Source organism: Equus asinus, chromosome 21 (genome assembly GCF_041296235.1).
Source record: "Equus asinus isolate D_3611 breed Donkey chromosome 21, EquAss-T2T_v2, whole genome shotgun sequence".
Taxonomy (NCBI): domain Eukaryota; kingdom Metazoa; phylum Chordata; class Mammalia; order Perissodactyla; family Equidae; genus Equus; species Equus asinus.
Window position 1 is genome coordinate 33,784,710 of NC_091810.1, and position 27,170 is coordinate 33,811,879.

At 37.4% G+C, this 27,170-nt stretch overlaps 1 protein-coding gene across 1 annotated transcript in view; it reads left to right on the plus strand.

The window, feature by feature from the left end:
* SUCLG2 (succinate-CoA ligase GDP-forming subunit beta) overlaps positions 1 to 27,170 on the plus strand; it is a 258,302-nt gene that overhangs the window by 141,881 nt on the left and 89,251 nt on the right. The window contains exons 7-9 of the mRNA XM_044754403.2: positions 4,617 to 4,713; positions 13,996 to 14,157; positions 16,325 to 16,467. Coding sequence (XP_044610338.1) covers positions 4,617 to 4,713; positions 13,996 to 14,157; positions 16,325 to 16,467 — 402 coding nt within the window. The remainder of the gene's footprint in view (positions 1 to 4,616; positions 4,714 to 13,995; positions 14,158 to 16,324; positions 16,468 to 27,170) is intronic.

Sequence of the window (27,170 nt, forward strand, 5' to 3'; positions counted from 1 at the left end):
AAGTGGAATATATGGCACAGGAGCTCAGGAAAAACTGCACTGGAGTTGTAGATTTGGGCATCTCTGCTTTATGATGCTTCCTCAAGCCATGGGGATTGGTGAAATGTTCCAGAAAGCCAGTGGAGGTGGCACCTGAGAAGAGAAAACATTTAAGTGATCATGAAGATTATCAATTGCTGATGCTTTGATAAAGAAATGGTATCTTAGGGGTCCCTTAGAGTCAATGTGACTCTGAAAAGTTACTTAATTTTCATCTAGGGTATGGTTTAGGCATTTGGAGGTAATTCACTCATGGATGAACAACATATAAAATGATTATTTTGCAAATTTATTAAGATCATTCCTCTGACTCATGCCTGTTATCTCTAAAATGTGATGTATTAATATTAGATTTAACAAAAATAAGTATCACCTTGCGTAAAACCTGTCAGGTAGGTGTCCCTGATGAAAATCCATTTTAGCAAGAATTGGTTGAAAAGACTAAAGCCACGGGGATACTGAATATGGCTAAAAATTCACAAGCTTCTCTAGTGTGTCTGAATTGTTGTCTATACTATTGATTTCTGAAAACATAGGCAGCATTTATTGTCAACATGTACCTCTGGGATTTAAGCTGATGAAAAGATCTGATGGGCCAAGTTAATACGGGCTCACTAACACTTCTGGGAGTGCTGCGGACCTCTGGCTGGCTTTAAGAACCAATTATGAATGTTGATGATATTAGTTCCTGGAACTAATGAAGAAAAGTATTTCAGAATTGTTTAACCTGTTAAAACATTTTTGAAAATATTTGTAAATTTATCAGGGTTTCTTGCATATGGCCCCAGGGGTTTTTTATTTTAGGCATTTTAACTTTTTTTTTTTAATTTTTATTTTTTTCAGAGGTACATCATATTTCGAATTCTGTATACATTACATCATGTTCACCACCTGAACACTAATTATAGTGCATCCACTCACATGTGACCCTAATCACCCCTTTTGCCCTCCCCCCATTCCCCAATGGTAACCACCAGTCCAATCTCCAATGCTATGTGTTTTCTTTTTTTTTGTCGTTTTTATCTTCTACTTATGAGTGAGATCATATGGTATTTGACTTTCTCCCTCTGACTTATTTCACTCAGCATAATACCCTCAAGGTCCATCCATGTTGTCACAAATGCCTGGATTTCGTCATTTCTTATGGCTGAGTAGTAGTCCATCGTGTATAAATACCACATCTTCTTTATCCATTCGTCCCTTGATGGGCACCTAGGTTGCTTCCATGTCTTGGCTATTGTGTATAATGCCACAATGAACATAGGGGTGCAAGTATCTTTATGCCTTTGTGTTTTCAAGTTCTTTGGATCAATACCCAGCAGTGAAATAGCTGGATCATATGGTAGATCTATCCTTAATTTTCTGAGGATACTCCAAACTGCTTTCCATAGTGCCTGCACCAGTTAATTGCTTAACAATTACTATGATTCAAAAAAAAAGAAATTTTTATGTGGCTGGGATAAGATCTTATGTATGCACCCGGAAGTTATTTCTATTATGTAATCTTTCCTTATTAAATTCATCATGAATTCAGCCAGTAGTTATTGAGCATTGACTCTGTGCAGAGGCTGTAGAAGCAGGGTGATGCCATGGTGTCCAGGATAGCCAGCGTGCCTTCTACATACAGCTCGCATTGCAAGCTCATATGAAGGACCTAGGAAACCTCTGAAAATATAAAATTTATTCAACAGTGAGTTATTTATCAGCATTGGACTTTAACTCAAATAAATTTTGTTTGCATAGAAGAAGAAAGAGTAAACATTAAATAAAGGAAATCTTAAAGAGTACTTGAAAAAATAATGGGAGAATTTTTTTTTTAATGCTCTCAGAGTAGGACCAGCCTTTTTGAAATCTGACACAAAGCCAGAAGCTATAACACAAAAGAGTGGCATTATTGTTATCCAGTTTCCATGGGGCAAAAGTAACAAAAACATGGTCAAAAGAGAAAAATGCTTGCAATTTATGTGAGATAAAGAGCTAAATTCCTTTTGTAAAAACATCTGTAGGGGCTGTGACCCAGTGGTTAAGTTCGTGCGCTCCGCTTCAGTGGCCCAGGGTTTTGCTGGTTTGGATCCTGGGCACGGACATAGCACCGCTCATTGGGCCGTGTTGAGGCGGCATCCCACATGCCACAACTAGAAGGACCCACAACTAGAAAATATACGACTATGTACTGGGGGGATTTGGGGAGAAAAAGCAGAAAAAAAAAAAGGAAGATTGGTAACAGTTGTTAGCTCAGGTGCCAATCTTTAAAAAAAAAAAAACTCATAAATTAATAAGAAAAAGACCAAAATCTCAACAGGAAAATGGGCAAAATTCATAAAAAAGGAGATACAAACGTCTCAAGCTCATAGACGAATGCTCAAACTCATTCATTGTAAGAGTGATTCAAATTAAAGCTATATATGAGATACCCATTTTCACCGAACACCCTGTGAAAAATCCAGATGGCTGATGGTTGTGAGTAGCAAAACAATCTCTATGATACTGGTTTCTGAGAGGGGAAGTTAGGGACAACTTCTACTAAGAACAATTGAACAGAATCTTCTGTTATTTAAAATGCCCACACCTCTCTTTGCTCTACTCCATGGAATGTATCCTACAAATATTTAATCACATGTATGATGTATATACAGAGATAGGTAAGGCAGCAAGTTAAGTAATATCAAACTGTTGGAAACTAAATAGCCATCATTTAATAGACAGGTTAAATGAATTATGATACATCTATACAATAAAATATTATGCATTCATTTAAAAGAATATTATCACTCAATTTGTGTTGCCAATGACGGGTCTCTCAAAATCTATTAAGTATAGAAACAGGGTGTAGAACCAAGTCTGGTTTTTTAAAAAAGGTGAATGAAGAATATGCAGACATGCATGTGTACAGACCCTCTCTCAATGAACCACCAACTGGTAAGGTGGCTGCAGGTGGGGAACTGGGGAGCTGCATGGCTGGGGAGTCTAGATAGTGAAGGTTCTGAGGAGACCCATGTGTACCTTGGGAACTTTGTGTCATGTACATGTATTATCTAACCAGAAAAAGAAAAATTGTATTAAACGATATTCAGTCTTACTCATCATGTATATTTGTTTATGTCCACTGAGTTTTGAATTAGGATTTAAGGAAGTTTACCAATATACATAAAATAAATTAAGATGATATGAATTACATCTCTACAAGTTCTTCAGTCAATTCTGGAGCAAAGAAACCACTCTCAGTACTGACCACAGTGGGACTTTATTCTAGAGAGTTGGTTATATAGGTGCTGCGAGAGCTGAGGAGTTTCATAGTGGACAGAGAGACAATCTAGAACTAAACAGCAGCAGGATACTGTTGCCGCCTGCATGCTTGAGGAACAAAATGAGGCAGTGGTTTTGTTGGACCTTGGGATACAGAAGCTAGAACCCTGGTGAGCCTCTGTGGTGGGAGCTAGAGCCAGACGAGGAGATGCTGCCCAAGGCAGAAAGAAAAGGATAGAAATACCCTGGCTTTTCCCTGCCTCCCTCCTCCTGTCTCCCACTGCTGCTTCCCATTGGCTGAACCGAGGTAGAAACCAGCTGGCCCAGGAGCCTTGGAAACTCAGCCTACAAGCATCAGCTCCCCTGATATACAGAGCAAAGATGGGGAAAAGCCGGAAACGGATCTGAGGACAAGTAATGCAGGGCTGGAGCAATGAGCAAAAATGTGGCAAAGGGAAAACCTTGGCTGGGAAAGGAGATGGAGCTGGAATGAGACTGATACCCACCATTCAGCCATGATCGCACAGTCTTGCTATGTTGCATCACAAGCTGTGTTCACTGTAGGTGTGAGCTGTCCTGGGTGGTGTCATGCCTCACTCATGATGTCCTGCCCTAGCCCCAGCTCACACAATGTCAGCATGCTGTGACATAGGCAATTAATAAATGTTGGTTGAAAAGAATGAATGAGTGAGTGAATTTCAAGCAGAGTGAGAATACTGAAGTTGGGGCGTAACATCAGGGAAACTGGATATTCTTGCTTTGTGGTGTATGCCTTTGGGACAAACTGTTTTCAATTTGAACTGTGCTGTTCAGTAACTGTACTGTTTAGGACTTTCATCTTCCTGTCTTGCAACAATTTCCATTAGACACTCAGTAATTGTTTCACAGATTATAGGTTTGGATTGATGAATATAATAACTGTTTTATTCTAGCATAATAAGGAAAACCTAGTCATTATAAACTCTCAAAATCGTGTTTACCTTTTACTTAAATGGAGCTTGTTTGTATTAATGATTGTAGCTCATATTGTGGCGTAGCTCAGCTAATAGGGACATGATAATTTACAAAAAGATTAACAGCGTTTTTAGGCTGTACTGAAAATATTTTGCTTTACTGATAATGGTCTTTTCTACTGTCTAGAGGAAAGTTGAGCAATTCCTTCTAATGAATAGCAGTGGAAATTAAAATAATTATGCTTTTCTGTTTTTCCCTTCAGAAAACTTAACTGAAAATAAAGACATAACTTGCTATTTTTAAGGTTTCATTAATCCAGCAAAATAAATGTTCTTTTACTGCTTTCATGTAACTTCATTTCACTTGATCACATTTAGGCTGCAGATCAAATTAAGAAGCTGTATAATCTCTTCCTGAAAATTGATGCTACTCAGGTGGAAGTGAATCCCTTTGGTGAAACTCCAGAAGGACAAGGTAAAAAAAAAAAGAGAGAGAAAACAAATGAATATAGTTATTTATGCAAACTATAAATTAAATTGTACAAAAGACTGTAGCAACAGCTCTACATTTCTTTCAGTAATTTAATTTCTGCCATAGTTTCAAATGCTCCCGTGATACCGTTGAACATTTCAGCACTTGAGTTTGCAGCCAAATGCCAAGCCTCAGAGGAAGCTACTTCTAGGTTTATTTAGGATCATGCATCTACCAGCACTGCCTCATTTTTGGAGACCCATTGCTCTGCTACTATGGTGAAGATTTGGGTGGAAACAGGAGCCACTGGACTTGGGTGTAATGAATGTACCGGCTTTTATGGAATTGGAACTCGAAGTTTTTTAGTTTACCTAAATCTGTATAAATTCACCTTGTATCCCCTGCTGGATTTACATCCTCATGGTGAAGCCCCCGGTGCCCCATTGTCCAGTTCTCACTTGACTTGGTTACCAACTTCCACTTCCGGTAGGAGGAGGAGACCTTTTTGTGGGGAAGGTTTTTCCTATCCGTCCGGTACTTTTACAGTGTAAACAACTGTTTTATACGTCAGCACCCACCACCATTGCACTGTGTCTTGCATACATCAAGTATTTAGTAAGGTCTTATTAATTCGATAGCAAAAGCTTGTGCGTGTGTGTATGTTTTGGGGGATGGGATATCAGGTGGAACCTTGTTTGTTTAGTACATTTGGCCCCCAGTGTCTTGCATGCTTCCTAGTGTGTTGTGGGCAGTCAATGAATAAGGATTTGTCATTGGATTGGTAAATGAGGTGATCTATTATGTGCAAAAACAACCAAGCCGTAGACCAAGATGGATGGTACACTGTTTTACAGAGGGACCTGGGTTCAAATTCTGGATCTGCTATGTTCTGACCACAGACCTGGGTTAAGCCTCAGGGTTTGTTTTTTGTTTTTATTTCTTTAATCCAAAAGAGTGGTAAAAATGATAACTATCTCATAGGGTGGCTGTCAAAATGAGGTGATTGGTGTTTGTGTAAGCATCCAGTGTCAGACACAAAATAGGCCAGTCCCTGACATTCATAAAATGTAGTTCTTCATCTCAGATAGGACAAGAGTAGTCCAGGAAAGGTATAGATTTCATGTTTGTTTATTTTTTTCCTTTTTTTGTTGTTTTTTTAAGGATTTTACATTAGGACAGGAAAAGAGCTCATATTTAGGAAGCCATTTAAAATAATATATTTCATGGTTTACACAGTGACCACCAGATAAAAACCTATCATAGGTCATTTATAAGCAAGCTACCTTTATTCATAAATATTTTAAAAATTCTGTTTGAGGGGACTGACCCCTGGCCAAGTGGTTAAGTGTGCACAGTCCACTTCAGTGGCCCAGGGTTTTGCTGGTTTGAATCCTGAGCACGGACATGACACCACTCATCCAGCCATGCTCAGGCGGCGTCCCACATAGCACAACCAGAAAGACCTACAACTAGAATATGCAACTATGTGCTGGGGGGCTTTGGGGAGAAAAAGAGGGAAAAAAAGTAGATTGGCAACAGATGTTAGCTCAGGTGCCAATCTTAAAAAAAAGAAAATTCTATTTGGTTGTAAAATCATCAGTACTTCATAGAGAGAGGAAATGAAGGGGCAGATAACTCTTTTTGGAACTCATACGCCAGGCGCTGTGATAACCTTTTACATACAGTCGGCCCCCATATTTGCGGGTTCTGCATCCACAGCTGGGAATCAGAAGGCCTATGATGGTTGTGTCTGTACTGAAGATATAGACTTTTTTTTCCTTGTCATTATTCCCTAAATAATACAGTATAACGTTTACATGGCACTTAATATTGTATTAGGTATTATAAGTAATCTAGAGGTGATTTAAAAGTATAGGGGAGGATGTGCATACGTTATATTGCAAATTTTATATAAGGGTCTTGAGCATCCGTGGATTTTGGTATCCATGGGGGTCCTGGAACCAATCTCCTGTGGATACCAAGGGATGACTGTATATTCATTTTTATTATTTTTGTTACTTACAGCCCTCTGCAAAATTAGGAGTTGTTATCCCCATTTTGTAGTGGATCGAAAAATTAATGTGACTCCCCCGGGGGCAGCTAGTTACTAGAGCTGGGGTTTGAACTCGTGTCTCTCTCAGTTCAGTGTGTATGTTGATTCTGTTATGCCAGACTGCCATAGTAACTTGCCTTCCTCTCTTTTTTTGTCCCTCTTAAACGATTAATTTGCTTTCATCAGAATGATCTAGAAGTAGTCTCCAGTCTGAGAATCTTGTTTGAGTCTCCAGTCAAAATTCCTGTAGGATTGAGTGGCTGATAATTAAGTCCAAGAAATGAAAGAGAAGCAAGTTCAATATAAGTTCTTAAAGGTCATATATTGCTTTTCAAACTAGAATGCACAAGGACCCGGGTTATTTCATATTCATAAAAAAAGAGGAAATTTCAGCCATGGAGTGTGATGAAACTCAGGCTGTAGCACTCTTTTCATTCAACCCTTGGGGAAGTTGTCCGTCAGATTGTGGTCTGGCAGCAGGGAACAGGGGTGCGAGAACCTTGTCCTAGAGGGTATCTGTAAAACCTCACGAAATCTGAAGTTTTCTTTGTAGTTATTAAGAGAAAGGAAAATTGTTCAGCTTTTTGGAAAGAATCATCATAAAATACATGCCATGTATACAGTTCATTAAAACATAAGTCTTATGTGATATTTTTAAGAGCAAAATTATCTTTAGCTATTAATTTGTTCATTGTACCATAAAAATTCAGCTATTGAATTATAATCACAATTAAATGAGTGTGTTGGTTTATAACTCTAATGAACAGTAGTTAAATTAAACCCAATTAGGAAACGGTGATTAATGACCAAATGTACAAATTGATCTTCATCATTGTCACAATCCCCTAAAGCAATCCTTTATGTTGGAGCTGTAAAACCAGTCATTTATATCTTAGCGGTATTGATAATCTTAATATTTATAATCTGAATATTTAAATTTTTCCATTTAGATCAGTAATAGCGGAACATGTAACCTTTCACATTAAAATTTTTATTTAATAATTACTTTTAATTAAGAACTTTAAAGAGCATGGCATCATGCCAAACATTTTTACTTTAAACTTATTCGTTGCAGAGGGTCTTTGTGACAGAATTTCCTCTGTCTTTCATTGTTTGATGAGGAACATTTAAAAAGATTTAAGGTAGGGCTGGCCCAGTGGTGCAGCGGTTAAGTACGCACGTTCCGCTTTGGCGGCCCGGGGTTTGCCAGTTCGGATCCCGGGTGCAGACATGGCACCACTTGTCAAGCCATGCTGTGGTACGCATCCCACATATAAAGCAGAGGAAGATGGGCATGGATGTTAGCTCAGGGGCAGTCTTCCTCAGCAAAAAGAGGAGGATTGGCAGCAGATGTTAGCTCAGGGCTAATCTTCCTCAAAGTGGTGATATATTTGTACAACAGATGATATCTGGTTGAATGAAGAGTAACGGCCTTGATAACATCTATGCATGGGGAGTTTTTGGTGTGGAGAAAGAAGTACAGTCCAAGAACTATTTTTGCCAATATGATTAATAATCTGATTCAAAGAATATGATTTGGCACTACTGTCTGTGATGTGGTTTAGTGGCTATTAGGATTATAATGGTTGTTAGTGACAGAAACATATACCAGCCTTGTTTTTGTTAAAAAGCCCCCCCTGGCAGGGGGGGTACTGACTTTACTCACATAACAGGGAAGTTTTAGGCGTGAAGGGAATCAGGAATTCTCTGGTCTTCCAGCTCTGCTTGCCTCTGACTCAGCTTCTTTGTCAGCTGGGCTCTCTGGAGCTGTCGGCAAAGATGGCTCCCAGTTCTCATCACTTTCCTCCAGCAACCATAGCAATCTTTTCAAATGATTCTGAGTGGTCCTGCTTGGGTCACGTGTCCATGTCTAGATCAGTCACTCATGTGGAACCACGTGGTGTAGGAGAAAGGCAGTTTCTCAAAGGAAAAAGTGATACTGAGTCAAAACAAGACTACCGGAATGACCTAACTTATAGTGAAATGGAGTCAAAGTCAAAGACAAATTAGCTCTTTTCTTTGCTTGTCCAATTGCAGTCCTGGAATTCACTCATGAAACCTGTGGCCAAGTTAGAAGAAAGGTTATCTTTATCTACCTATCCATTTATTCATTTGTTTTGCAAACCATGGTGAGATTTTATGTCCTATTTTATTTTTTCCCACTTTCAACCAGATCTGCTTGCACACAGATTCGTTTCTTTGGTGTCTTTAAGACAATATTTCTCAGGAGAGTGGACATTTTTTCTCCCAAGGTGACATTTGACAGTGTCTAGAGACATTTTTTTAATTGAGATAAAATTGACATGTAACACATTAGTTTGCTGTATACTACATAATGATTGGATATATGTATTTATGGCTAAATGATCACCACAGTGAGTCTAGTTCATATCTATTTTTGCTTGTTACAACTTGGGGTGCAGAATGCTACTGGCTTCTAGTGGGTAGAGGCCAAGGATGCCACTAAACATCTTATAATGTACAGCACAGCCCCCCACAACAGAGAATGATCTTGCACAAACATGTCAATAACCCTGAGATTAAGAATTCCTGTTCTAAGGCGTCTTTGTCAGTTGGAGCCCAAATCCATTCACTGAGCTAAAGGAGTGAAACCCAATTTAAATCAGTGACTATCTGGCCAAGATTCCATGAGAATTAAGGCTGGATGATCCAAAGTTAACTGGCACATCAAATTCCTTTCTTGCTTCAGATTAATTTCCCTAAATAACTACCCTGTTGCTTCGTGTTAGCAAGTGCCCATGTTGTTGGTGGGTGTTTCTCTCTGCTTCTCTCTTTAAACACAAGACTCTATTTTCAAGAACATTTTCATTTCTCTACCTCCCCCTAAACCCTCCTCCCGCCTCGTATCTATTTTCTCTTTTCACAGCAACTAAAGAAAAGTTCTAAAAAGTATATGACTCTTGGAACATCAATATTTAATGGGAAGCGGGACTAATTTGAAAGTATCAGCATTTAAAGGCCATCTTGGCAAGGCGGGTTTCAATAGTGCATTATGTTTATTTATCACAAATCAAATGCAATATGTTGCTTGAAGACAGATTATTTTTCAAACTAATCATGACAATTTTATATCCTGCTGTTTCTGTGTTTCTTTTATGTGTGAGTCTCCCCTCTGAAATATATTTTTCTTTTGTTTAATTCAGTGACACATTCTTCTGTTAAAACTCGAGGGTCAGAGGCCCAGTCATGTTCTTCATAGAGGTTGTTAGTGGCTCACAGATCTCACACCACTAAACAAAACAACAAAAACACTCTATGAATATAAGTACTGCAGCCTTCTTTGATATTTGTTCAGAAGGGAAATTCATTTGTACAATCTATCAAGCATGTAACAATTTGCTTTTGATGGTGAAAATTGTTTTATAAATATTAAAAGGTGTGTTTTTTCACCCACTTTGTACACAGAACGGCCTTTGTTCGAGATGAATTTTCTATAGAACTGAGGTTTCCTTAATGTGACATTGAAAATCTTAATGTCTGAACCGAGCTCAGTACCTCCAAAGTTGTATTTTACCATAGTTTGTTGTTTTATTAAATGAAAAAGCCTAAGTTTGAGCAAGCGAGTTTATTTTATTCCCCTGCTGGTGACATAGAAGTGTAGTTGAAGGGGTCTTCAGGGGGAAATGAGCATAGAAAAGTCAATCAATAATCCGGGATTAAGCTCTTCCTTTTCTGCAGGTTGCAAGTTTTTGTGTATTCTCTTACAATTTTTTGTTTTCATGATTGTAGGATGCACTTTTCTAAGTTTCTCCTTCATTGTAACAAATACACCTGTGGCTATTACATCACTTGTTAAAGCAGGATACAAATGTAATGAGAACAGTGACTTGGCAGGGATTGGCAACCTTTTTCTGTAAAGAGGCAGTTAGAAAATATTTGGCGGCTTGTGTACCATGTGGTTTCTATTGCAGCTACTCATCTCTGCTGTTGTCTAGAGACAGCAACCATAGAAATATGTAAATGAGTGTGTGTAGCCACATCTAGTAAAAATATATTTACAAAAATAGGCAATGAGCTGGCCTGAGGGTCATACTTTGCCACCTCCTAACTTAGATTCTCATTTGGGGCTGTTTTATACCAATCTTTAGCCACCTTGGCTGTATGCAAAGATGTGGTGTGATCTGAGATTCACCAAAGGCATCTCTTTCACCCTCATCCTTTATGCAGAATTCTCCTTCTCCGTTAATTACAAAGCCTGAAATGCCAACCTTTAAAATCTTTCCTGTGGGAAAATTCTTATGTATTCACAAGATGGCATTTGATTGAAAACCATAGATAACTAGTACATATGTAAACTCTAATACACATTAGTTTAGCTTTACTCTAAACAGACGTCTGAGATTACAAGGGAATGGGACAAAGTACAGGTCATTTTTAGTGGCAGGAGGAGAGGAGAATCCTATAGCCTGGGCTGCAGCGCTGGGAACCTGTAAGAAGCACTGTGCATGTAGAGGATGGCAGTGGTAATAGAATAACCTGTGAGTGCCAGCTGTTTGTGAGGCCAAGTGCTTTGCATATAGTCTCTCCTTCCACCAGCGCCATGCAGTAGAAAACACTATGATCCCCATTTTACAGACAAGGCCACTGGGCTTAAGAAAGGTTATGGCTCCCTGGCTAGGAAGTGCCAGAGCTGTAGTTCATACCAAACATTTTTGATGTCAGAGTCTACATTAAGTGGTCAAGTTTAAGGAAGAAATTTTAGGTGATGCAACATTATAAACTGAGATAGTAAAGCAGGAAGATACTTTGTATATTAGGGACTACTTTTAAAATATTGAGCAGTTATAGCACGGATGTGTCTAGGAGAGCCCACGTATCTCCTTAAAGTCATTTATTCGCCTCTCTTCCTTCCAAAATAACAAACGATTTAGGCTTTGAGGGTGGCAAGTCAGTTTTGGATCACCCTTCTTAACTCCTAAGACCCTTTACTTACTTCCTCTTTATGTAGTGTTTTTAACTTCCCAAAGCACTTGGACATAACATACATGGACCTAGTTAGGTTATTTGATTTACAGAGGGAGAAAATTAGCCAGGGCCCATTGTCAGTACACCTTTTAGCCCACAAGAGTGATACCTGTAGATACACCTTTTGTCCTACCTGTAGATACCTCTTTTATCCCACAGTCACTACCTTCAGGCCTTGGTTTAACTCTAAAGTTCTGTCAAGGTAGTCACCAAAGAGTGGACTCACTTCTGTACTTGGCGTATGCATCATACCTCAGGAAAAAGCGGCTTTTGGAGATCTAGCTTTACAGGCATTTAGGTGGGACTGCTTTCTGAACTTTGCATACATATCCATTAATTATGCTCTCTTTCAAGTAGCTTATAACTGTAGTCTTTGTAAGGGTTGAAGATCAGCCTGGACTTATTTTGATTTACTAATTTATTGATCTTGACCAAGAATCACTTTATTTGAAACTCTTCACTTAGGAAGTCAATTTGATAGCCTTTGCCCGCTCATTTTGAAGGCCTCAGTTAAAGTAGTCTTGCCAATGAGTAATGGAGGAGCTAAAATTACTAATAAATTAATTAAAATGTATTTATAAACCCAGCGGAAAGCCAAGAATGAAGTTGCTTTCCTATCGATTATTATACAGGTCATTAACTGCGGAGAAAATGCCATTGTAGCAAGCAGAGAACACTGGTCAGTAATTGTAGGATTCCATCATTAAGATTTCAGTATTCTGGAAAGTAATTACTCATTTGCTCCACGTATTCACAGTGTGTGGGTCGAGTGGTTGGATGTTTTGTGGCAAGACTGAGGATTCAGGCAGCCATTAACTTCATGGAAGATTCTCTCTTGTCAGTCAGTGCTACTTTAAGTGATTTGTGGTTTGGACTTCTATTTACGCTGAGTATTCTTAGATATTAATATGCCAATTCTGCACAGATTTGTATCAGAGTGCTTGACTATTGTGGTAGAGAGACCATTGGAAAAAACCCTCTACCCAGGGTCTGAACCCTAGGATGTTGTAATGTAACAATATTTTCTCTTCATAGGAAGCAAATGGGATTAACAGACTATGGGCATTGGTTGTGAGTGAAATATTCTGGGGTGGTGGTTTCCCTTTCAAGAGTTAGGTGCCTATGAGCAATGTTGGAGGAGAATGGGTAGTATCTCTAAATTCTTGGTCAAAAATCTCTACCTATCAATAACCCAAGTAAAGTAATAGAATATTATTATGAAATGTCATCATAGACAGCTGATTTCTACCCTAAGTGGTGTGATAAAAGGGAACAGATCTCAGAAACCAGCATACCACCTCTCCCCACTACAGTCTCTCCCTGATTCTGTACATGTCGAAGATCTGTACATACAGGAAAGTGCTCTGTGGTCCATCCCTATCACCAAGTGAGTTTCACTGTGTCCAGGACTCCTGGCCAATAGGAGAGTTGGAGATCTCTACCAGCACCAGAGGCTGGACACAGCAGTGCTGATAATGCCTGGCAACCTTCCGTTGTAACTGACTAGTCTTGGTCTCTTGGTCTCCTAAGATGGTCTGGCTCACGTCAGGTTGATGGTCTTAGTTTCAGCAGACCCCAAAGTAAGCATACCAGCAGTCTAGGGATTGTGGTTTCCATTTTCCAAATAAGAAACTGAGGCCCAGAAAGGAAGCAGATTATCTTTATCGAGGTTACAGAGTTAGTTAAGAATTAAATAATTAAAAACCCTCTTGATTCTGGCCCAGTGTTCTTTCCACTAAATCTTTGAGAAATATTAGTGAGGACACTGATTAAATGAAAATTTCACTTTGTGATGTCAGAAGAAGGACAAAGGAAGACCACAGGAATAGCATTTTTGTCTAGTCTCTCTTTGCATAGAAGAAAAAGGTGATGATCAGGGGTTAAATACTAAAAGTAAGAAATGTAATAAAAATGGCAAATCAAAGCTGTATGTAACTGTAGTGATCTGTAGCTTTTAATGAGTGAAGCAACTTACTTGTTATTTTATTGAACAGAGCCAACAGAGATAAATTACTATGGTCTTATTAGTATGTAATTCCTTTGAGAACAGGGACCATGTCATATTTGTCTTTGTAGCCCTGAAGTTTAAATTAAGGTCAAGAAAGCCATAAAAGCTTCTCCTGCCTGTATCATGAGAAAAAGTGATAATATCTTACTTTTCTTTCTCCTGTGCCTGCCAGCCTGGAGAACTTAATTTATAGATCCTTAAGAGATATTCATGTATGTCCCTTTTTCCCTTTATTTAGTTGTCTGTTTTGATGCCAAGATAAACTTTGATGACAACGCAGAATTCCGACAAAAGGACATATTTGCTATGGACGACAAATCCGAGAATGAGCCCATTGAAAATGAAGCTGCCAGATATGATCTAAAATACATAGGACTGGATGGGAACATTGCCTGCTTTGGTAAGAAAGCAGTATATCAAAAGAATGATTTGTGGATTTTTGCAGAATTTAAGCACCCCTGATTTCTGAAATGTTATTTCCCAATAGCAAGTAAACATATGAGGTTATTTGTAGCCCAAAAGCTTTAGGAAACCATTCTGGTTTCTTCTCAAAGTTCCTTTTGGTCAATGGTCACTGGCTTAAAGCAGAGTTTCCCAACTCTGGCGCTATTAACATTTGGAGTGGGATCATTCTTTGCTGAGGGGCCTAACCCTGTCCCATTGTAAGATATGTAGCAGTATCCCCAGCTTTGACATGCCACTAGCAGCTGCACTTGTGACAACCAAAAATGTCTCCAAACGTTGCCAGATATCTTCTGTAGGCAGAATCAGCACAGTTGAGAACCACTCTTTTAAAGCATCTCAGTTAAACTTTGCTTAGTAAAACTCGGAAGCTTTGCTACTCCAGTCAATGTTAATATGCCAGGAACTTTTCTGAACTTTGGGGTTAAGATAAAATTACTTTCTCAGAGGAAGTAGAAGAGAACATGTACTTTAATCATTATGTTCAAGTTTCAGCTTCTGTTATAATCAAACGATAAAATGTTTCATCCATTAAGCCAGTTTGTTAATAAAACAATTGATTTCATCATACTCATCTAGATTTGTGAAAATGGCTTATTCAGCTGAGATAAGAATAGGTCTCTAGAGGCAATACAATTTCTGTTATTGTCCATAGCTTAGTGTACTGAGATTTGTACGCTTCTGTGTTTCTGGTGTAACCAATTTGTTGCATTGAAAACTGAGGTCTTAATCTTAATGGAATTAAAATAAAAAAGATTGGTAGCTCGTTAAACCAACAGTATCATTATATTCAGAACTGAACAGACCTCATCCAATAGTTTGCTCATCAATACAGTAGAAAATGGTATCCAATTACAAGTGATACCAAAAGCACTTGCTTTGTTTTAGAGCAGTAACCGTAATGTACCAGGTCACTCACATCATTTGATCATGATAAGTTAATGTGCTCTCAGTATTATAAGTATTTAGAAAGGAGAACTATATAATGATGTGTTTAGAACCAATTAAATACAGATTCATTGTAGCCTCTGTAGGAATGTGCATGATTTGACCAAATTAGTAGCCTCAAAAGCTCTGATTAACAAATTTCAAGTTGTTTTAAGATCCTATATAAACCATTTTTATTTTAGTTGCCCCAGACTTAATTAAATTGGTCACTGTTTATAGGCATGTCTGGGGAATCCAAGGGTCAGAAAAAGTGAAGGATACTTTACCTTGAGAGTTTTGCTGTGTTCAGAAGATTTTTTTTTTTTGCTTTCTAACCCCAGGAAGGTAATTTCATATAATTAAGTATAAAAAGCAAAAGAAGTGCAATTGATCAACTTAGCTCTGGAAAATAAAAATTTTGATGATGAAAGTCTGCTTGGTTTCTTAAGAAAGGCACCTAAGATATTGTCACATTCTGGTTCTAGTTTTAATGATCAGGGTGCTAGTGAACATTTTTTATATTAATTTGAAAGAGGAATGGGGGGGATAGGAATATTGTTTGGAAGCTGTTATTTGTTCATTTGTTTTCTAGGTTTATCCAGAGAACATATAAATGTGCATGGTTGCACTAAGTATAAAAAAGTATGGAACCCTTTTGAAGTTGGTACCCCTGTGGTTCAACCCCAGAGGGATGCCACATTCAAAAGAACATATTCTCAGCAAGCAAAAAATCATTCTTTACTTGAGTCTCTTAAAGGATATTAAAAAGAATGTAATTTATAGGCCCTAGCAGCTTCTCATAGGATTTTTCTCTCTGTCCCAATTCTCTTGAACTCTGTTCTTTCCAGAACCTGAAACTCCCTCCTCTACCACTAGCCCAAATTGATTAGTTACTTAAACTCTTCCTTTCTTTCTGTTTCTCAGATGATTTAATTTCTCAAGAAATCCTTCTACCCATTCCCAGGTCTTTTTTGTTTGTTCTTTGTATGCACATTTCCTGATTCTTTATCCTAAAAAAAAAATCTATGAACTTATCTGATTGAATGGAATTCAAAATGGCAGAAATTGGCCTGATCGTGACAGAGTTCTCTTTTGGCAATATGGGGGAGGGAAAAAGTTCACACACCTTTTCCTGTTGCTAAATTGATCCTGTCTTGTGTGCCATTTGCATTTTACAGTGAATGGTGCTGGACTCGCCATGGCTACTTGTGATATCATTTTCCTGAATGGTGGGAAGCCAGCCAACTTCTTGGATCTTGGTGGCGGTGTAAAGGAATCTCAAGTGTATCAGGCATTCAAATTGCTGACTGCTGATCCTAAGGTAACCTCTTTCTTTGTAGGAAGATTGTGTAATGTTCCGATTTCTCACCATCAAGAGCTACCTTGTTCCTGCTACTAAGAGTTAATAAGCTAACGCATGTACTCTGCAGCCCCAAATGCAAATCTTGCCTTCTATCACGTGGGATTACACTATGATTTAACTCGTATTGGGAGAAGGGCCTATAAGTGCCCCCAGGATCTTATTTCGGAGGCTGTGCTTACAAAATTCTGGGAGATGAGAGGAAATAAGAAGGGTATAGTGCACCAAACACTGAAACATTGGTTGGCATGAAACGTTAATTTGGGTAATTTACACTGGAGCAAGTAATCCTAAGCTTCCATGATTTAGAGAGGACACAGTCTCACTTTGCTTCTGTAAGGATGCTCAAAGTGTTATCATACGATTGGAGACGGAAGAAAATTATAGGATTATATTATTATATATCACTGGAAAATAATGACTCCGCCTCCTTCTCTATGCCTTTTAAGTTACCTATGTTACAGTTTATAACATATGCTCCCAGTGCATATAATGTTGCTTCATGTGCGTCTTTACTGGAATGCAGCTGTCATAGCCATGCTAGGTGCATAGTCAGTATTCACTAAATAGTTAATCAATTTAAATATCAGTATGCTGTTTCCCTGTAGGTACTCAGTTGTCTATGATAATGAGGTTTAGGTGGACATTTGTTTTGTGGAAAAGACTAAAATTTTTTGAATGTCCGATATGTATCATCGAATTCTCTTAACAGTTCTGTGGGGTAGAGTATATGCCACAACCATTTGATTTTGAGCTTTATTTGAGAGTCATTATCTTGATATTATTAGAGTATCTAATATATTCTGTTGGTTCCTGACATGTATGAAGACATGGGAAATCTGAACCATCACTAAGAAAATCATGAATAAAAAAAATACCAGGTATTTTTTTAAACAAATGAGGTCTGAACTTAGTATGGAAGCTTCCTATTAATAAGTTGGTATTAATAAGTTGGCTATTGGCAGTAGCCTTTATGGGATCACATGCATAAAATTTCGTCTTATATATTAGTAGTATGCTTGTCTGTTCTCATTATGACTTGATATTTGGTAATCGTCAGCTTTTGCTAACTCTTTTCCTTCTGATTCACAAAATAAATGGTAAGGTATAATCAGCTACTTCTCTTCAGTTCTCCAGTGCTGTTCAGGAATAGCAAAGTCATTGAAGTCCAAAGACAGCCAGCCATAAAGAAAGTTTTAGGGGTTGATTTTTCTGTTTACATAAGTATCTTGTTTTCATTGCTTAAGTAGGAATCTTATCAGTGGCTCCCTAATCATTTATTAATTCATTTATCTCTTCTTCCTATTATTTTCTAAGAGAAGAATCATTTTCCTCCCAGAGATTTTCAACCTAATTGAAATCTGTAAATAACATGGATATAACACACAGCTCTTTAAACTGCTTGAACCACAAAGCACCCGAAGGACAGGCAACTGTAATAAAATACTGAACTTTTAGTGTCTGCTGAAATTCAGTGCTCAGAATAGTAGAGAGCCATGAAGGGATTAAATCTACCAGGACAATCATTGCATTTTTTTCGGAATATCTTTTCTTAGCGGCTGATCTTGAATTTTAATTTTACAAAAGTACAAGAGGGGAATGAAAAATCACTTGCAGAGCCTTTTTTTTTTTTAAACAACGTCTTCAAAAATTTTGACTTTACCCTGTGGAATATTTTCAAATGCTTGGCGTATTTAAACTTTTTTTGAGATTGGCCGTCATCTTGGGTAGATAAAGGTGTGTGGGAGTTACTTTATTTTTCCCATGCTATATCAGGAAAATGAATGCATAGCTCATCTCACAGTACATTTTCCAAATCTTGAAATTTCCAAGCCAGTTAAAAAGCATAGAAATGTAATGGGTATTTTCAATCCTGGCATTGTTTCACAGATTTCAGAGAACAGAGGCTAAAACATAGTATAGATGAATTGATTTGATTTTGCAAGGAAACTGGTTGTAGTTCTGGCGGTAATTATTTGAAGCAGAGCCCCATCCAGCTGCCCAGAAGTAGATATTCCCAAGAGCCCAAAGCTAATTATTTCAAAGGTATTGATTTTCTTGTTAGATATAAGGATTAGTCAGTTGACTACACTGAAACTCAAAATTACAGAAGGCCTTTGTTGTTAAACTTAAATCAACTGATACTAACAACTACTTGTTTGTCATCTGTACAAACTAATTCTATTGATCAAGCAATAAACATCATCATTTAAGAAAAACATTATGGATTGACATATATTTCTATTCCTAATGTCAGCCATAGGGCTGGAACTGATATTTATTTTGCTTGACTATTAGCCCAAATGCTGGTTTTCATTGGGACCTAACACGAGTGCCTTTATGACTAATGTGTTCCTTATTTGTCTGTAATATATATGAAATGGAGTTCCTCTGCTAAACTGTCTGAAACAAGAGTCTTTCCAAGATAGCTCACTTACTAAACTGGATTCACATGAAGTGTATCATTAAATATTTTATAATTCTCTTATTTTCCAGCTGGGCTTGAGATGAGAGAAAGGTAATAGAGTTTGTTCTGCTGGTGGTAGAATAGATCTGACCTGATAGTCATCATTTTTAACTTACAGAACTCTAAACACTAGTATTCTTCAAATCATAGGGAGTAAAATGATATAAAATAGGAAGTAGAAGTAGGATTTTGCAGTAATCTATAAAGAATTTGAATACATTTAAAGGAAAAACACCGTAAAGAATGTTATCCTTAGGTTTTTGTTTTCCTGAATCATGCTTTGGCTTTTATTTCTAATTCTAAACTTAGGATTCTAAAGGTGTAGAAAATGAGTAGAACATCTGGAGTGTGTAAAACATTTTGTGTAAATGAATAAAAGGAAAAGACAGTTGACATGAATCTCGATAGAAACCCCAACTCTATGGGCCAGAGTTAAGCAAATCTGCTGCCCTCTGGAGGCCTGATTTTGGAAAGCCATCACGTATGATTGGTATTAGTGAAGTCACCTCGCTTGATTTGTACTTCCTGGTCTAGATCAAACTTAGAGTCATGTTTTCAGAGCCCTTTAAATGTCCAGGAAGAACTGTGCTCTATAAGCACCAAGTACTGGTTCAAGAAGGTAGGGATTCTTAATGGGCTGTGGTGCCAGGCTGCCTGGGTTCCAATCCTGTCTTTACCACCTATTGGTTGTGGGACTTTGGGCATATTATTTACCTTCTATGTGGCTCTATTTCCTCATTTATAAGATGGAGATAATAACAGTATTTATTACCTCAGAGGGGTTATTTTATTACATGAATTGAGATACATATACCTTCTTCCCATTTAGAGAGACAATAATTTCATATGAGAGTATCATTTAAAAATTTTAATAAACATTTTTTTTAAAGTATAACTTACATGTAGAACAGTATACAGATTGTTTAAGTATGTAGCTTGATGAATTATCACAAAGTGACATACCCATGCAACCTCCAGCCAGAACAAGAAACAGAACGTCACCAGCGTTATGGGCTGAATATTTGTATCCCCCCCAAATTCACATGGTGAAATTCTAACCCTCAATATGATGGGAATTGGATGTGGGGCCTTTGGGAGGTAATTAGGTAATGAGGGTAGACCTCTCATGAATGGGATTAGTGCTGTCTGCCCCTTCCACAATCTAAGGACATGTCTAGAAGATGGTTGTCTCTGTACCAGGAAGTGGGCTCTCACCAGACACTGAATCTGCTGGTGCCTTGATCTTGAACTTCCCAGCCTCCAGAATTGTGAGAAATAAATGCCACCCAGTCTGTGGTAGTTTGTTACAGCAGCCTGAACAGACTAAGGCAACCACCATCCCAGAAGCCCTTTATGCCCCTTCCATTTCTTCTCCTATCCTGCTTTCTCCCCAAAGGGAACCACTATCTTAACTTCTAATATCATAGATTTATTTTGCCTGGTTTTGAGCTTAATATAAATGGAACCATACAATATATACTCTTTTGTGCATGCCATCTTTCACTTAACTTTTATTTCTAAGATTCATCCATATTTTAAGTCACAGTATTTCGCTCATTCATATTGCCGTATGGTATTCTATTGTGTGACTCTACCAGAAGTTTTTTATCCTCTTCTGTTGATAGACATTTGTGTTATTCTCAGTTTCAACTATTATGAATAGTGTTGCCGTGAACATTCTCATACATGTCCTTTGGAGCACAGTTCTGTGGCGTATTTACTTGGAACTAGAATTTCTGGGTCATAAGGTAGGCATACATTCAGCTTGAATTGATGCTGCCAAACAGTTTTCTAGATGTACCAGGTTACACTCTCGTAGCCGTGTGCGGGAGTTCTAGTTTCTTCAAACCCTCATCAACTTTTGATACAGTCTTTTCAATTCTAGTCATTCTGGTAGATGTAGTGTTCACTGTGGTTTAATACCTTTCCCTCATGACTAATGAGGTTGAGCACCTTTTCATATATTTATTAACTATTTGGATCTACTCTTTAAACTTCTGTCACCTAGTCTCTAAAGTAGACATGAAAGTAATACCCCCAAACTTTGTTTTAAGTATCAGCTGAGATAATATATGTGGAAGTACTTGGCAAACATTTCTAAAACACAACGAAAACTTTAGTTTGTGGGGTTTTTTTGTGTTCAATTCCATTATCATTTCTAAAGCTTACGATTAGAATTATTCAAACAGTAGGGAGTAAATGTTTATCTACAGAAATGGGAGGTGTCTGAAACAGATTCATTGACACCAGTGTTACTGCATGTGTCGTTTTGAAATTGATGACATGTGTAAATGTTCAGTAGCTTGCAATGATTCTCTGTTCAGACAAGCAAGAAAACACAATTTAATAAAGGGAGGATTCAATTCGTGTTTGAAAGAACCACAAAAATACCATTTGGTATAAATTTGCGAAGAGGCCAGCTCTTTGAGCTGTGTGGTATGTGCTCCAAAAGTCTCTAGAATTTGAGGCCAGAGAGGTAAAACTGCATGCTGTCTTTTCAGGATCGGGTTTATGCAGATGCCTTAAGTTTTAATAGATGTTTTTAGATTAATATGTGCTAAATGCCTTACATATTGTTAATTATCGTACATTTAAAGTCTATTTTAATATAAAACACAATATCCTCTTTTTCTCATATATACATGCTTATATCAGAGGCATGAAGCAAAACTCATTTCATTACATACCACATGTATTTGCTGAAATACCTTATCTGCAAGGAAATATTTTTTGGGGTAATAGGACTCTTATAGGGATGTATTTTCAAATATAATACCCAATACTTTACACAACATGAACATTATTTTTGGAATGACAACCCTGCATCTCTGTTTTTACAGGCCTGTTTGAAAACAATGTTTACTTTTCATATAGAGTTGAAAAGATTAAAAGTCCAGGCAGCCATTCTTTATGGTGATAGCCTACCTGAGCGTCTAGTCTGAGAAGAATGGAAATGATTTTGTGCTTATGAATTTGTAACCTGGGTTTGGCTTCATCTTTTACTTAGAATAGCCCCTTGTTTAAGGTAACACTAAGCTACCTTTAGCTAGAAAATGGAAAACCATCCACCCCTGGCTCATTTCTCTTCCCTTCCTTGTGGTTTTTGTACTGTCGTGAATTCATAAATGTTAATTTTGCATTTCCTTTCCTGATGTCCACTTGGTCCAAGTTTCCAAGAATGTCTGGTTCTCCATGCCCAACTTACACTCATTCCATTTTGCCTGCCAATAATTCCCAGTAAGAGCTGAGTCCTGGCAAAGGCAGTTGGTTCCGTATCTTCCACATGATCAGTGTGTCTGATAGCTACCATATTTTCAAAGCATCCCTAATGGAACACTCTAAATCTATTTTCATGCTCCTTGCTGACAGTCTCAGAAATAAATCAAAAATAAGATTTTTACTCTTTGCTCTGCTTCTCAAAATTTTTCAAAGATCTTCAGATTTTATTGTGCCTTATTTTGTTTCATGGTATGTGATTTAAAGAATTTAACAGGCTTAGGGATATTTTAGTAAATTTTATCATTGGTCCCAACATGCTCGGTAATTGATTATGAATCCTGTATGGAGAAGCCTTTTTAAATTGTTAAAGAGAAATGGACCACTAATCAAATTATAATGTCATATAGGTTGTAAATAATATGTAATTATTGGAAGAATTAAGGATTTTTTTTTCTCTTAATGTTACTTCATTAAGAACAGAAGTAGTTGAATTTGACAATTAGAAAATAGTGTATTTTCTAAGAAGGTGGTCAGATAATGGCCAGGATTAATGTCAGGTCTTAAGAAGATTAATGTCTGAATCTTAAGAATTATCTTATGATGGTACAGTAATCAAGGCATCTGAAAGTTTTACTATTATTATTTTTGAGGTTTTGCTTTAGACTCCAAATAATGCCTGGTAGAGGAATCGCTAGATGTGGGGAGTGATTTTAGGAAAATTATTCAGTAGAACAAGGTCAGAAGCCTCGAACTGTGAAGGTCTCCGATTTCTTGACTATAATGGTGAGGTGTAGTCCGGTGGGATGGACCCCAGTGGATTCAGGAGATTGAAGACATTGTGAATCCTCTTTCTTCTCCCTCCATGCTGCCCCCTCACCCACTGCCAGAGAATTAGTAATTAATAATGATTGTTTCATTCCTAAATGAGCAACATATCCATATGGGCTTCCTGAAGAAATTGGGTTGACTCATAGTGGCTTGCTAAGTAGTGTTTTTTCTTTGTGTTAAGGTAATTATTAAATCAACATAAGACATAGAAAAGGACAGAAACAAATCAAATTATATATACAGATGCTTTTTTAATGAATATGTAATATAGTATTTTTGACAAAACTAGTATTAGTATAATTGACACTGTGACATATTCTGCTTTTTTCCCTTTCTATGTACCTTTTCCCTGTCCTTGTACTGTCCTCTACCACATCTTCAGTGGCTGCATTGCATTCGCTTGTGTGGATATATGTTTACCTAACCAGTCCTCCGTCATTGGTATTCAGGGTGTTTCAACTTAAAATAATGCTGCTGTGAACCTCTTTGTACTTGTAACTTTACATCAAGCTGAGATGATTCATATAAGATGAATTCCTAGAAGTGTGAACGTAAATATGTGGGCACATTTTAAGGTTTTCAGACTGATTGCCAAATTATCTCAATACTAATTGAAAGAATGTAGAGGGTTGTCATCAGTGAGAAGAAAGCCTGTTTTCATGCAATCAGGCCGTCATTACTGTTACTCTTTCCTATCATGAAGGTAAGATTTTAAAGTCTTTTTCTTTTATTGAGCAATTTTTATTACTTTTTTAATGACATGCTATTCATATCTTTTGCCCAGTTTTCCATATGTCACTCTTTTTCACTTAAAATACAGGGATGTGTGTGTTGGAGATCAAGGGAATGGGACCTTTTATATATGTTGTCTCTTGTTTCTGTCTCTCATCTTTGAATTGGTCTATATAAGTTTTTGTTATCCCATTATATGTATGTACACCTAAAATACTATCATACTGAAAACACTTACCACCTGTCATTATATTTTGCTATTATTTACTTAGTTTCTCATGAAACTTTTAGTAAGACTTTTCAAATTTATTGCTTCATGAATCAACATACTATGATACAATAAGACAAAGCATGGCATTCCCTCAGCCCTACCACAAAGAGGACAGTTCTCCAAATCTGATTTAAAGCAAGATGAATATTGTGATTTGAAGTAGCATGTTCCTCTAGTTTTTAATAAGATCCTTAGTTGCTTCCAAGGAATGTTTTTCAAAGTGTTAAAGGAATTTCATTGTCACCTAATATGTGTTTTCTCAACCAGTGTTCTTAGTACCGTTCATCCTCACTATTTGTGAATTCCATATTTGCGAATTTACCCATGTGCTAAAATTTATTTGTAACCCCACAATGAATACTCATAGTGTTTTTACTGTCATTTGAGGAAATGTGCAGAGGAGCAAAAAATTTAGTTATTGGACATGCTGTTCCCAGCTAACGTCAAACAAGGCAATGCTCCTCCTTGTTTCAGCTCTTCTACTGTAAACACGTGTTATTTTTTTTTTAAAGATTTTATTTTTTCCTTTTTCTCCCCAAAGCCCCCCAGTACATAGTTGTATATTCTTCGTTGTGGGTCCTTCTAGTTGTAGCACGTGGGATGCTGCCTCAGCGTGGTTCGATGAGCAGTGCCATGTCCGCGCCCAGGATTCGAACCAACGAAACACTGGGCCGCCTGCAGCAGAGCGCACAGACCTAACCACTCGGCCACGGGGCCAGCCCCATAAACACGTGTTATTTTTGTAATCTATTAGTGCTACATGTTTTGCATTTTTGTCCTTTTTGGTGTGCGGTTTCACTGTTTAAAATGGCCCCATATGTAGTGCTAAAGTGCTGTCTGGTGTTCCTAAGCACAAGAATGCTGTGATGTGCCTTATGGGGAAAATGCATGTTAGATAAGCTTTGTTCAAGCATGAGTTATAGTGCTGTTTATTGGCCGTAAGTTCACTGTTAATGAATCAACTGTATATTAAATAAGGTGTCCTAGGGGGCCGGCCCCGTGGCCGAGTGGTTAAGTTCAACTGTAGATTAAAGAAGGTGTCCTTAAGCAGAATCATACAGAAAACAAGGTTATGTAGTGACTGGTTGACAAAAACGTTATAGCCAAAGGCTTGCAGGAACCTAACCCTTTGCTTCCCCTAGGAGCCATGGTTCAGTATTCACTAATTCTGTATTCACTGCAACTTTATAGACCGTAGGTACTGTGGGTAAGGAGAACAATGCCTGAATCTTTTGGATAGTTATGAACAGCTCTTCAGAGATACATGATAGAGCCACTCCATTTCATCTTTTTAAGAAAGGTCAGGAACTTCTAGCCTGAGTGTAAAGTAAAAAATCTTATCTTTTCATAATTTTCTTTTGTATGTTTCCTAAAGGGAAAGATTTTGATTATGACAGCCATAGAGTGTGTTAGTAATGGCTTTTTAGACATATTGCCTTTATACCTATGAATTAAGTGAATAAAACTTGAGAAAATTTTAATGTAGCTTTTCACTTTGCAGTTAAGAATGATTTCCTTACTCATTTAGATGCCTTCACTTTATGCTTTTTGAAAGTTTTCTTTACATTTAAAAAAATTGATTTTTTCTTTTATAAATTTGTTTCCTGCTAAATGTATGAGATAAAAAAATTGTCCCTAACTTTATTCCCATAACACAACCACTGTTAGAATTTTGTTAAATTTCCTTCCAGCATTATCTATGCTTATCTTCTTTATAAGGTTATAATTAGAATGCCCTTTCATTTTTCTTTATCCAATGTTATATGATAAATATCTTCCCATGTAGTTAGCTGGTCTCCCTGACCATCAGTTTTACTAGCAGTGTTAGTAATGGGCAGTGTTTTAAAGGCGTCTTATTATTTAGAAGATTATTTAAAGAAGCTCATTATGTAAAATCTCTTTCAAAAGGTATGTGAACTTTGTGAATCAGGTTTGCTAAAGCAGGGTACAGTGTAGTTAACAAAAGCAATAGTAACTAATATGAAAAGCTTTGTGATGCAAAACAGACTTTTATAACAAAAACAAAGAAGATCGATGTAATGTAGGACCAAGCTAGGTTCCCTTTGATTGTTTTGTACATTTACGACCTCAATGGACTACTAATTTGAGTTTGTTTTAATTATCTCGGGATTAATGGTGAGTTGTTCCTTAATATTTGATGCTGTCCTTCTGATTTGCCTGGACTCACAAATACCTGAGAATTCCTGAGGTGACCTCATGTCCCTTCCTGATTGCTGAGTTCATTATCTTCCTGAATCTTCCTGATGTGTGAGTTCAGTGAGGTGAGAGGGAGTCAAGAATGAGACCTGCTTAGAAGTAGGAAAATAAACTCACCTTTGTATTTCCATGCTCTTTCTTGCCAGGATTCTCAAATGAATTCTTTTACTAAAGAACTTCATAAGCATCCATTGATTTCTCTATGCATTCTCTGTCTTTGTAAAGCAGCAACACACTCAAGGCAAACTTCTAAAATAAGTGTCTTTTAGTCTCTATAACCCTCATCAGATGCCACCTTCTTGATAATTTGTCCCCACCTCCCTTTTCTTTTCTATGTGATATTTACCGTTTACAGTTCTCACCACTTAATCATGTCCTTTATTCATTCATTTCTCTTTTTAAATCCTGTAAAATTACCTTGAAATATCCTCTCTCTGTTTTTTTCCTCCCACTTCTTGCTGCTTTTTCAATAAACTTTCCATTTGCTCCATATTCTTTAAAAATAGCTATAGGTATAGTCTTTCCTTGAGCTGTTTTTCAGTCGATGGTTTTAGCTGTTTTTATATACTTCATTAATTCTAGCTGCTCTAGTGTGCGGAGCATAGAAGGTTCTCCAAAAATGTCTTTTCAGAACAAATTCATATTGATGGTCCATGTTTCTTTATTTCCCTGTAAGTCATCCAGCTCAATGTTCTCAGCCAGGAAGAAAAGCATAATAAACAATGAGTTGTCCTGAAACAATCATTTCCCAAGCTCGATGCCAATGCCTTGTGTGTGGTAAGATTTTAGTGGGATGGGGCAGCCTGTTAGGGACCGTACTCTAGGACTAGACTTGTCCCTCAGGGTCAAGTAAGCAATGCAGGGAAGCACCTTGTTGAAGAGGGTGGAATGAGGTCCTATCCAGCAGCCAGACACAATAGTTGCAGATAA